The sequence below is a fragment of the Dipodomys ordii genome, unplaced genomic scaffold (genome assembly GCF_000151885.1).
Source record: "Dipodomys ordii isolate 6190 unplaced genomic scaffold, Dord_2.0 Scaffold197, whole genome shotgun sequence".
NCBI lineage: Eukaryota > Metazoa > Chordata > Mammalia > Rodentia > Heteromyidae > Dipodomys > Dipodomys ordii.
The window spans coordinates 1,060,264-1,073,477 of record NW_012267413.1 but is presented as its reverse complement, the minus strand read 5'-3'; the positions used below and the strand labels follow the sequence as shown (position 1 = coordinate 1,073,477).

At 44.2% G+C, this 13,214-nt stretch overlaps 1 protein-coding gene across 1 annotated transcript in view; it reads left to right on the top strand.

The window, feature by feature from the left end:
• Window positions 1–12,517, top strand: part of Fam124a (family with sequence similarity 124A) — a 76,712-nt gene extending 64,195 nt beyond the window's left edge. The window contains exon 4 of the mRNA XM_013034817.1: window positions 10,830–12,517. Coding sequence (XP_012890271.1) covers window positions 10,830–11,624 — 795 coding nt within the window. The 3' untranslated portion in view covers window positions 11,625–12,517. The remainder of the gene's footprint in view (window positions 1–10,829) is intronic.
• Window positions 12,518–13,214: the final 697 nt, after the last annotated feature.

The following is a 13,214-nucleotide window of genomic DNA, read 5'->3' as shown; positions in this document are numbered from 1 at the left end:
ATCTCAGAAGGTGATGAAACTCATTATAAGCCACACAGACCAGCAGCTTCCTGGTAACAATGCGGCAAGTTGCAAAAATGTCAGGAAGTAGTGAATAAGTGGCAAGAGTGAAAAGCTCGAGTGTTGTCATTCTAAAAGGTAAGGCCACTTACTTGAGACAAAGAGACTGTCCAGTGTGGCTGTGTTCCTTGGTCCTTGCTCCCATGGGGCCCTGGCTTCTACTATGCATAGGGCCATCACACTGATACTTAGCAACAAGACACATCCTACCACAGTGTTTGCTACTGTAACCAATCATTACGGTCATTGCTGGCATCACACATACATGTAATCTTTTACACCATGAGAAATTAACATCGTGCCCAACTAGTTATTCATGCAGCTAACTATAGAATGTCTGTGTTTCTAGGCAGAAGTCCCTGCCCTATTGAAATTATCTTCTAGCAGGGGGAGGCAGATAAGAAACAAGAAACAAGACATATCTTTTAGGAGGTTGGGAATGTGATTTAGTAGTTGAGTGCTTGCCTAGCATGCATGAGGCCCTGGGTTCGATTCCTCAATACCACATAAACAGAAGTGGTCATGTGGCTCAAGTGGTAGAGTGCTAGCCTTGAGCAAAAGAAGCTCAGGGACAACGTCCAGGCCCTGAGTTCAAGCTCCAGGACTGGAAAAAAAAATCATTTAGAATATTGAGGAGCAATAGGAGAAAATGGATTCAACCTGCCCTCTAAAACTTATAATGTGAAGTTGGTTCTGTTTATCAAAACCCCACTAATAAACCATCAAATCTGAAGGGTATGTATAGGGTGAAAGATTTATACAATCTGGAGAGAAACCAGAGTATAAACTGAAGGATATGTAGTTACTTTAGTCAGCAAGAAACGTCCTTATCCTCCAAGATCTCTTGATAATATAAGTCAACCCCTCTGGAAACATCTAGATAAACCTCCTTTGGAAGAAATGATCATGTGTGTTGTTGTTGTTGTTTTGAGGGGGTGTTTGGTTTGGTTGGCTTGGTGTGCCAGTACTGGGACTTAACACTGGGCCTGAGTGCCATCCCTTAGCTTTCCTGCTCAAGGCTGGTACTCTACCACTTGATCCACGATACCATTTCTGACTTTCTGATAGTTAATTGGAAGTAAGAGTCTTTTGGACTTTTCTACTCAGATGGATTTTGAACCATAATCCTCAGATTTCAGCCTCTGAGTAGCTAGGATTACAAGTGTGAATTACCAGTGGCACCCAGCTCATTCTTCTCCTTTTGCATAGTTATATTATTCACTTAAATACATTAAGGTATACTATTTTATATTTTTGTATTTTCAACATCCCAAGTCTAGGTACTTTTTCTCTGATTCCAGTGTATTTGCTTATCTGATGAATTGGTTATAGATATTACAAGTAGATTTTTATCCCTTGTACTTTGTAAACAAACAAACAAACCAACAAACAAAATACCTCAGACTTCAAGGCCAAAGCCACAGCTAAGTCATAAAGCTATTGACTTGTTCATTTTCTATAAATTGGGTTTCACAGGCTTCTTCTCACATAGCTTTTTTCCTCTCCCTTTCTCTTTTTCCTCTCTCTCTTTTTCCTTTTTGTTCTTTTCTCTCTTGAGTCTGGTCCTTTTCTGATCTAAAAGACATTTAGACAAATGTAAATGCTAAAAATAATTTAGTTGGTAATGACAAGCAGGTTTTTTTGACCCATCTAAGACTTGGTCTGAGTGTCAGTGTAATATTCAGCACTGGTCAGCTGTGGCCAGCTAAGGTGTTTCCTTCCCAGCAGTTCTTGGTTGAGAGTCCCCTTCTTTACTCACAAAGGTACTACCAGAGCACTACACTAGGGTGGCCCAATGTGGCCTCCCTAGCTGTAGTTCTGTGTACCAGATGTCACACTGGCATCCAGAAACTGGAATTGAGAAAAAAAAAAAAGAAAAAAGTTGCTTCTTTAGTGCTGTTCTTGAGTGGAATATTTCAAACAGTCTGGCCTTCCAGTGGTCTCTGCCCCTCTCATCCAAGAGTCTAAGAGCACCAGGCTGTCAGAGGGATGCCGAAGCAGCAGTCTTGGGAGAGATGTAGAATCCCACTGATTGCATAAATATCAGAAAAAAAAAAGCCAAAGAAGCAGTCATAGAAACTGAGTGGAGTTGCAGAAATCTGTCAGCAGAGTGGAATTAGGTACTGGTTTAGATGCAGAGAGATGGGCCACATGAACCACCCTTTAAGTTCTGGAGTACCCATAAAGGCAGCCAGGAACAATCAGGCTACTTTTTCTTTGTTGGATGCCTCTCAGCTACCTCAAGTCATTCAGAAGAAAAAAAAAAAACCCAAACCTCTGTAGGATGACATAACTGTCCCTGCGGTGGACACTAAGCCCAGAAATATTTAGAATTAAAGCTAAAATGATTATCGTAAAAAACCCCCATAATATTAACATTCTTGTGTCAGTTTCAGAAACGATTTGTTCATGTTTAGTAGTTTAAGTCTCTGTTGTGTCTTGGAAACTTTGGCCTTTTAAAACTAGAGGTCTTGTTATTACAGTTTTAAATGTGGTTTAGGCTTAATTTAGATTTGTACTTCTTTTTTCTTTCTGTTTTGTTTCTCTGATAAGGTTTCTCAAGTTTTGCCTAGGTAGTTGATCCTTTTACCTTTACCTCCTGAGTAGCTTGGATTATCAGTGAGTAACTCTACTCCCAGCCCTTAGATTTGAACTTTTGAGGGCTAAAGGAGTAAAGTTTTAGTAATATGCAACATACAGAGTTTTAAGAGGGTTTAATGTTCACTTGTTTATATGTTTAATTGATTAGATTTAAATGAATAGTTTTATCTCAAAAGCTTTAGGTGGGAAGGGAAGGTAGGAGAAAAAGGAGGGAAGGGGTAATAAATTTGACGATATATACTTATTACCTTACTTATGTAACTGTTACCCCTCTGTACATCACCTTGACAATTGAAAAATATCATCCTATAAAAAATAGTTTAAAAAATAGTTTTAGGGGGGCAGGAGAGGGGGAGATGGGAAGGGATAGGAAGGAGAAACAAAAGAGGAGGCAACAATGCTTGATAAGAAATGTAGTCATGGCTGGGAAGGTGGCTCAGTGGTAGAGTGCTTGCCTTGCATGCCTGAGGCCCTGAGTTTGATTCCTCAGCACCACATAAGCAAAAAGAAAAAAGCTGGAAGTGGCGCTGTGGCTCAAGTGGTAGAGCACTAGCCTTGAGCTGAAGAGCTGAGGGACAGCGCCCAGGCCCAGAGTTCAGGCCCACGACTGGACCAAAAAAAAAACAAAAACAAAAACAAGAAATGTACTCATTATTTTGCCCATGTAATTGTAACTCCTCTGTACAGTATTTTCACAATAAAAAAAATCATTAAAAAAAAAAGTTTTAGGTAGAAGAATGTCTCAAGTAGTAGACTGCATACCTAGCAAGTTCAAGGCCCTGAGTTCAAACCCCAATGCTTATCATGAGACCACTGATCTATTTTAAAGATAACCAAGGAGCTGAGGATGTGGCTTAGCAGTGGAGCACTTGCTTAATCTTTGTAAGGCCCTAAGTTACATCCCCAGCACCGTTCCCCCCTCCCAAAAAAAACAGGAAGAAAGGAAGAAAGGAAGGGGAGAGGAGAGAAGGGAGCAGAGAGGAAGAAGAAGGAAAGGTAAGGGAAAGAGAGGAGGAAGGCAAAGCAAGGCATGTATAAAAACATTTGGGAACTGCTTTTATTCAGGGAATTGAACCCAGAGCCTTATACTTGCTAGGCATGCATTCTACCACTTAAGCCATGCCCCAAGTGTTCTTGCTTTTAGTTCTTGCTTTTTCAGATATGCTTTCTCACTTTTGCTCAGGTAGATCACTGACTACAGTCCTAACTCTACCACATGCATAGCTAGAATTATAGTTATTTGCCATCACACATAGTTCTTTTAAAAACTGTTTAACATATCAAAGAGAATGAGTTATGCTACTAAATCCCCTTTAAAATAATTGTTTATATTGTCTAGATTTATTAACAGAAAATAAAATTTGTGAGTTGCACACAAGTCAGTGTTTAAGACAAACGTGCTTGAAAGTGATAATAATAATTGACTTGTTACTGAACAGGGAGAGTTAAGGGTTAGTGGCCATTCTAATTCACTGAGTTCCCAAGGTGGCCTTTCTTACTCGAGGCTCTGGCATTCCCACGGGAATGGGGACGTGATTCATTCACCCTCTTGAAGGGCTTCTGTAACTCCTGGTGAGCCCAACTCAAACCAGAGAAGCCAGACCCAGATCTATCCTCCAGCCTTTACATAGCTAGCAAGTCGAAATAACTGGTACCTCTTCAGGTAGATAGGAAACTGTCAGGTTGTTGCCATCTCTTGCAAGTATAAACCTGAGATAATTCATTGCTCACAGCATGAAGAGACTCATTTCCCACCACGTCTTGGTGAAGTTGCTAATTAGTTCATTGACATCCTGACATCACTGAACATCCGTCCAGGTCTCCTATCTCTAGGTCCTTCTGTTATTGTGTGTCTGTCTTGACTAGTGTTATTCTATGCTGGGATTTTTGGTCGTGGGGCTTAAACTATGGGTCTGGGTGCTGTCCCTCGGCTCTTCAGCTCAAGGCTAGTGCTCTACCACTTGAGCCACAGTGCCATTTCTGGCTTTTTCTGCTTATGTGATACTGAGGAATCAAACCTAGGGCTTCATGCATGCAAAGCAAACACTCTACCACTGAGCCACCTTAAGATGGGATTTTAAAGTTATCGTTACTTAAAGTTTTCAATTTCGTTTTACTACTCAAAAAAGCCCACCCAGATTTCTAGCCAGGAGGGCACCTTGGGCTGTAATGATAACTGCTTGGTGGATTGTAGTGAAAGTGAGTTCTGACATGTTCCCTGAGTACTAAGATACGGGGATGCTGGCCTTCACTGTCTGCTGAGTACAGCATTGTGATTTTAAGACCAATCTCAGCAATCAACACCTTCCCCACTTGGGCAGCTTCATGAAAAAAAAAAAGACCTGTCTTTACTTTTTAGAACCTACAATGGCAATGACGTCTCTATGGTCTGAGCTGGGCTAGATGGGGCTTTTGTTCTACACAGATCTGTGTTCTGGGTCAGCCAATCTCCAGTGATGTAAGCAGCCTTGTGTTCCTGGCATTCCTGTTACAAATGCATTCAGTCGTCTCAGTTTTAAGTGATTTAACAGATACTCCTGCAAGAGCACACTTTTGAGAGGCATAGACATGGTTAGAGCTGATGAGGTTCAAGAACAAAAAGTAAGTTTTGTTACGAAAGGACAAAGTATGATAAGAACAAAGTAAAAAATCATGGAGAGGTGAACATGCAGTGGAAACTCCATGCACAGAATTTCCATTATCTATGTGATTTTCCACACAGGTTAAATCGAGAAACAAGTTCAGTATGCCTTATACAAAATACCTATGTAAAAAGAAGCAAGTCTGGGCTGGGAAGGTGGCTCAGTGGTAGAGTGTTTGCCTTGCATACATGAATCCCTGGGTTTGATTCCTCAGCACCACATAAGCAGTGGCACTTGAGCTGAAGAGCGCAGGGACAGCACCCAGGCCTAGAGTTCAGGCCCCAAGACTGACAAAAAAAAAGGAATCATAAATAAAGACTAAGTGAATTAACATAGAGGGAGGTAAGACCAAGAGAAAAATTCTATTTTTACATGCTGGCAGTCACCTCTTCCACTAGCTTTCTAAGTGCAGATGGTCCGAGGTAAGCAGAGCTTGGTGATTCATGCCTGTAGTAGCTATGTGGTTGTCTGAGATCAGGGGTGATAGCTTGAGGATAACCCAAATGAAAAAGTTCACAAAAGCCAGACGTTGGTGGCTCATCTCTGTTATCCTAACTACTCAGGAGGCTGAAATCTGAGGGTCACAGTTCAAAGTCAGCCTCCGCATGTTTCTTCTCAGCGTGCTTCCTGTGTTCTGCTTGAGGTCATTTAGTAATATCTGCACAAGATTGCACTTCCCAGAAGAGAACTGTCCAGTCTCAGCTCAGTTGTGTTGTGTGTGAGGAACCTTAGGTTAAACTGAATCTTTCAGATTCCCCCAGACTCCTTATAATTCAAGGAATGAGAGGCTTTGCCTGTGGGCAGCATCCTTAACAAGTACTTACTTGAAAACATTGCGGAGCAGAGTGAAGGAAGAGACAAACTTGTAATGTTTTGTTTCAGAACAAGCATGTGACTTTTCATGGGAACCTACTACTGCTCAGTTTCCTGAGATGCCCCTTGCTTTTCTTAACCCATGGGCTGAAGGTTCATTGCTGGCTCAGTGAACAGCAGACAGTGCCATGCAGGTCTTCTTCAGGCTACGGACAGAGTAAAAGGAAATAGCCTTACTCAGAAATCAGGTGAGGCTGGAGGAGAACACCTTGACCTGAACAAACCAGGAAGACTGCTGGAGCTCCTGGAGAAGGAGTGGAGTCATCCTTTACTAGTGATTTCAGATGAAGAGATCCTCCCATGTGCCCAGGAATGAGCCTCTTAATACCCAGGCCCTTGAAAAAGATCCTTAGCCTGTTGGTGCTGCAGAGACATTCCAATCTCCTAGGCACAGTGCCTAATGCTTACAGTTGCAGGAAGAGTTCCCAGGTCCACTGCTAAATTCCAGTATTTCTAATGACTCAAGGTTCATCACCAGATCCTGGCCAACTTCCCTAGGCAGATTAATTTATGCAAATGCTACCCTGTTCCTTTGCAGAAGTTCCTTAAATAGCAGCAAAGGGAACTTCTGGATTCCAGGGAGACGCCAGGTCTGGACTGCTTCACAGGGAAGAAAAGAAAGCTGGTTTCATGCCACTGCTGCTGTCATTGGAGGCCCCTGGGAGCTGAAAGCAATGGGAGGAAGGCATAGGCTCTTATTTCACTCTGGGAAGATCTGCTGGGGGAGAGTCCCTGAAAACATTTGCCATGATTCATCCTTAGCCTCTAGCATTCCCAGTCCAGCAAACAAGAGAGGCAGGAAACAGAGCCACCCTCAGGGGAACAGACATAAACTCTATCCTTTGCCTATGTGAGTTATCTCAGGTTAGATAAAACCCCGCTTTTAGGGACCCCTCTGTCACTGGGCTGTCAGAAGATAGCACCAGGTTAGCTCCAAGCAGATCCTGAATGTGCATTGGCCCTGGGCCCAGATGGAGGCCATGGTGGGGAGGCTGTCCAGTCACCTTCCCTCCATCTCCTGCCCCCCAGAACATCCAACAATTAATCCAGAGAACTGTACCAGCTCTGAATCCACGCACCCCGCAGGCACCTCCACTGTGCATATGGACACTGCCAGTGAAAAAGACTGAGGGTAGCAGAATACAGCATTTCTCTGGCCTCCTGCCTTCACCATGCAGTAAAAAACAGAGTCCAGGTAAGTGTTCAACAATTAGTAATGAAAATCTCTGCTAAACCACAAAATAGTCACCTTCTGCCAGTCATGCCTGATTTTTAAGTCCGATTCAACACCTTCCTTCTCCTTGACAATGGAAAGGCTAAGGCCTCCCCTAGCTGTTCCTTCCATGGAAACCTTGACACCTTGGGCATCACAGGCTGCTGTGGCTTCCCCACTGGCTTCCTGTTCCATGCAGATTCAGCCATAAATATCCTCATTGAGAACAGGTTCTCTAATAAGAGATGGAAATAACAAGGTGGCATTCCTTATTAACAAGCAGATGAGACGAGAACACCCAGGAGAATTGTGACCTTCCCAGCCAGAAGCAGCCTCCTTCCCCAACAGGCTCATGACTTGTTATCTCTCTCATTCATCCAAGCTCAAATGATTGTAGAAATTGTTGGTCTCTCCAACAAGCACCCAGCTGTGACAGCTGTGCCTTCTAGGACTGCCCCTTACCCTCTCACAAAGGAGTGGCTTTCCATTGGTGCCTGAACTACAGTTGCAGGCCAGACACTAGGCAAAGTGTGTGCTGAGCTGGTCCGCCCTCCTTGGCACAGAGCTTTGCAGAGCATACATTAATGGGAACAGGACACATCAGTCACAGGGCAGAGCTGAGAGTTCAGGGGACAATGGAACAGAGCAGCAAGACCTAAAGGAACCTAACCACACCCTTATCTAATAAGACCTCTGTGAAGTCTAGAGCTGTTGTAGCCAGTTCTGTGGTGACAACTGGCTGTGGATTGTGAGAAGAACCATACCTTGCCCATTTACCACCTGCACTGAACACAGTTCACTTTATATCCCTTAAAGATCCATAACTTAGGTGCTCAGAGATCTTACTCGCTGCTCCTCACATTTAGTCATTAAGCTACCCTAACTGGAACTTGGAATTTTCATTATGTGAAAATCCTGAAAAATCTAAAAGAGACAAGTCACACCATGCCCTGATTCATATGCAAATAGAGGATGCTGGCATTTCAAAACCTGCAGACAGAGAACAGTAAGACATGAGAACAACCAACAAACAGAATACAGAGGCTAAGGGTGCGGAGAGGAATGACAGCCAGAGAATTCACAGAAAATGCTGACCACCTGAATCCATGATGGAGAAGACCCTCATGTGACCGATTGCAAATGCAGCTTCTTTGTCCTGAATCTTAATAAATGAAGACAATTGCCGTATCTTCTGAACAGCATCCCTGCCTGCATCTAACTTGTTCTTCGCCCCATTGCCTGCTGCCATTTTGCTTTAAGTCTTCAAGATTTGCAATGGTGGTGTCCTGTATTTGTATGTGATTCAGGATCCAGTTTAGAATCTTCAGGATCCCCCCTTACTCTGATTCATGCCCCCAGCCCTACTCTTATGGCTGCTCCTATGCCTCAGTGGCCTTCCTGGTCTGTACACCTGGCCCTCCAGCTAACTCACACCATACCAGCTTCCAAGATACTATCCAACCATGACTTACTAAAGCAAGCTTTTTCTTCCCTTCCTGCCATGCTGTTTCAACTCCCCTGTCAAGTTGACTACACTCTTCTCTGCCCTGTGGACTGTGGACTGCAGTCATAGCTTACCTTATTATGTTTGAATGCTGTGTTGTTAATTCTTGGAGTCTAAGCCCTTGTCTTATCAAAGTTAACTGTGCCTGCTCTCTGGGTCTTTTTCATATGATCGTGGTACACAAGGATGCCGGTAAAGAAAATCAGTATCCTGGAGCATATTTAATACTCCCCAAGGCCTAATCACATCTGAGATGCTCTGCATAAAAGGCCCTCTGTATTTGAAAGAGTAAGTCAATAACTATCTATAAGATTAAGAGATTTTTGGAAGAAGGCTAAAAAAAATTACCTTGGAAATCAATGAAAGGAACAGTCAGAGAAGAAACATAAGACTCTGACACTAGCAGAAAAATAAGTTCATGGATTGTTTGCCCACATGGTCAAGACCTCTTTGACCAACATGGCCCTAGTCTCAATTCTCAACTTGGCTTTCCATCACTGCTTTCCACCTCTCTGGCCAGCAGCCAGGCCAGACTCTGCCCACGGCTTCTGCTTGTGCTGGCTTCTCTCCCCAACATTCACCTTCTCCACTCATGCCAACCTCTAGGAGCACAGTTGCCCCTTCTCCAAGACGAATGGGCAGACTTCCTCCACTGTGCCCTGAGCAACCATGGTCTTTCCTCAGTGTTCCTTAAAGGGCCTGTCTTCACATCATCTAGGCTCTTACTTGCTTGTCTCTTCCACCCTTTCAATGGAGTATAAATTCCATGTGGTAAAAAAATAAACAAATAAATTCTTCCTCCTTGTAGTTCCCTCTCTATAACCCAGATCCTCCATGAGTATGTGTCACATTGAGCTGAAGCTCCTCCATGACTATGGGAAAACCCATTTGACAGAGGAGGCAGAAGTGTTTGTTGTGAAGCCCAGTGACTCTGCCTGCTGTATACTGACTAGATAGAAATGTCCCCTTGAACACCCCAGGGAAAGTCCTCTCTGTATTTCACAGCTCATACATCAGATGATCCAATCCTCTCTAAAGCTAGATCTACTATCCTCTACCCATCGCTGAATTGAAACGTTGTACTGTGAGGTTGGCCTATAGGCTTGGACATAGGTAACTGAGAACATCAGAGAGAAACAAATAAGTAGATTGGTGTGTGGGAAGGGAAAGGCCCAGTTCTGTATGGCAGAAGCAAGGGCCTGGAGAGCTTCAGTGTGGGCTGTGTGTGGAGGGCCCTTGTGAGCAATGAGGGCACTGTGTTAAGGGTGAAACTGCTCACCCACCAGCATCCTCAGGACCCATCTGTGCTCAGAACTTCCCTTTCATGTATCTTAATTTCAGAAAGGGCAGAATACAGAGAGGAATCAGTAGTACCTAAGAGCAAGTGAACAAATGCTGACCTCCTGAGAGCCCCCTCACCCTGAACCATAGGCTACCAGGAGGACTGTGTCCTGGGGACCTCACGTGCTGAAATCCAGCCCCTGGCAAAAGTCACCTTCCTCTTCCTGCCAGTACCGTCCAAACAATGTCTACAGGGGAAAGATCATGGCAATGTGGTTGAGGAAAAGCATAAACCCTGCACATATTCCTTTTGCATTCCCCCAAGAGTTCTTTATCTTCATTAGCGTGCTCAGCCAAGCACTTCCCCATTTTTGCTAACCTGTTGGACACATTCCCATGTTCAATACTTCAAGACTGCAGTATTGGTCCCTATTGTAAGGAGGACCTGCCTCCATCTCCCCCCACCTCAAAGGTCCTCAGACTGTCTGCCACAGACTCCTCATTGCTTTGTCTGCTTCTGTCTTTGGAGAACAAAATTACTGGTAGTGCTTTATTGCTGAGACATTGCTGGAAGTTTCCACTGATTGGCAGTGTTTTCATGCAGCATTGAACAGCAAATTTCCTGACTAATGAGGTCTACCTTCTCCTCTCATAGGCCCAGAAGAAGCACAGGAAGTTCACCAAACCCAACAGAGCACACCACTCCTATGAGAAGAAGCCTCATTATGCTCCTTCACCCACTACCACTGCATCTAGCCATGCACCGGGCATCAGAGAGCCAACCCCATTCACAGTGCCCAGCCGGAGGAGTTTGCCTCCTGAGCAGCAGCAGGAATGTGCCAGACTAGCCAGTAGCATCCCTTGCCCTCCCTGGTCTTTCCAGAGAAGCAAGTCCTTGTTTTGTTTGCCCACCCAAGGCCCCTCCCCAGTCTCTTCAGCTGAACCACAGTGGTTTTCTAACATCGATGCCCCAAGCCACAGGGCATCAGAGAGGAAGCCTGGTCCCCTCTTCTCCATTGATGATTTAGAGGGGGCCCAGGAGACAGATGTAGACACAGGCCTGCGGCTGTCCTCCTCCGACCTATCAGTGGTCTCAGCATATTCTGCCCCAAGTACATTCTGCAGTTCTGTGGAAACTTCCCTGTCTTCTGAAAGATACAACAGCCACAAGCCAGCGCACAAGGATCCCAGAGAAGAAAGACCTCTACCTACAGCCAGTGGGATGACCCCAGAATCCTCATGGACTCCCCTCCCCTTCCTCACCAAAGGGTCTGCCAGCTCCTCAGAGACAGCCATCACTGCCCCCCCAGCTTTCAGTGCCTCGTCTCTCAGAGAATCATCCACACAGCTCCCTTCTGATGCCCCCAAAACTACAAGGGCTGACCAAGATACACCACCAGCACCAGCAGCAGCAGCAGCAGTGGCTGACGTGGAGGAGTTCTACATCTGATCATGGCTTGTCTTCCAAACACAAACTCAGACCCACAGGCTCAGGTCCCCCGGTGTTCTCAGCCTGGATTTCCAGGTCTGTCTGGAACACGTTAATCCGTTTCCGGGGGTTTATTAGCACAGAGGCCCTGCCACGCCTCCTTAGCTGAGACAATGTATTTCTAGGGATGTGGTGGAAAAAAATATTGACATTTCTATGCAAATAAGTTCCCCACAAACTTAAGTCCTAAAATATATTTTGAATATTCCATTATACAATTTAAATGCTTTGTATAATTATTTAAGATGAAGAGAAAACCCAGTCAGCCAGAGCTGATTTGGCAAATGTTTCATGCTGTGAAAGTGAAACAATTAAAGCCAACATGTTGAATGTGGGAGAGAAAGCAAGTGACTTCTAAGAGCTATCCAAGCACAATGACAGAAAGTACGGCTTATTGGAAGTCCCCCCTCCCCCATAGATTTATATTTCCACAGGACAATGGCCCTAGAAATTTGCAAGTCTTGCTTAGAGCTGACAGGCAGCCTAAGATGGCTGTCAGCTTACATCAGACTGCAAAATTCCTCCCTTCAAAACCCCTGCAACATACGAAAATCTGGATTTGGACCAAAGTGGCTAATATGCTTTGAAGAATTTAGCATGAGTCACAGATTCCTGGTGCAGTTAAATAATTTCAGTTCTCAAACCTAGATTTGCAAATACTTTTTCCAACAACACATTCACTGCCATGAATGATGGGCTGAAGATCAGTCCACCATCTAGGCTGATTTCGATCACCCAGACAGAAGTATAATAGGATGTGAAACATAATGGTTAGACCGGCTTCATAAGACTCTTCCACTTTCAAAAGCACAATCCAAGGGCCACATCCATAGCTCTGTAAGTGACAGGAGCCACATGTTCTTCATTTTTTTAATAACTTGGAATGTTTCAGCCAGTGTTTTCTGATTGCACAGATGAGCAAAAGTGTCACCCTTCTCCCAAAGTGGGAAGCCACCCAAAATACTCTTTCTGAGCGAACACTGGTACCCTGCTAGCCTTCATGAGGACATGGGAGCCTTAATTAAAGCTGATGCTTTAACCCAACATTGGCTTTTCCAGTCTATTGTCCTATTCTGCCACCCTGTGAATGGCATTTAAGTCTCCCTGTAAGGATATGTTTACAACTGCAACATTAGCAATGCCAAGTGCTAGCATCAGGGGCAATGCCAAGCTGTCCCTGATGCTATTTAATATTTACAGAAAAACAACATGGACCTGCGTTGTTCATTTACCAGCCTGGTGCTCCTTGCCTGAATTACTCATGAGCCACGTTTCTTCTCTGGAAGTGCTCACACCAGCTGTCACATGGCCTCCAGGCTGCTGTTATCAGTCATCAAACTTGAGCTGCAACCTAAGGTTGGCCACCCTGTAGCAAGGGCTTTAGATCCTTCCTCAAACACCCTGGACGTCCCAGGACTTGGGATTGTAATATTCTGCTCCAATGTAAATAAATTTTTTTAAAGAAAATACATGGTCTCTTCTAAATTCAAGGCCATGAGTGAGCAGACTTTTTCTGAAAAGGGCTAGATAATAAATGTTTTAAACTTTGTC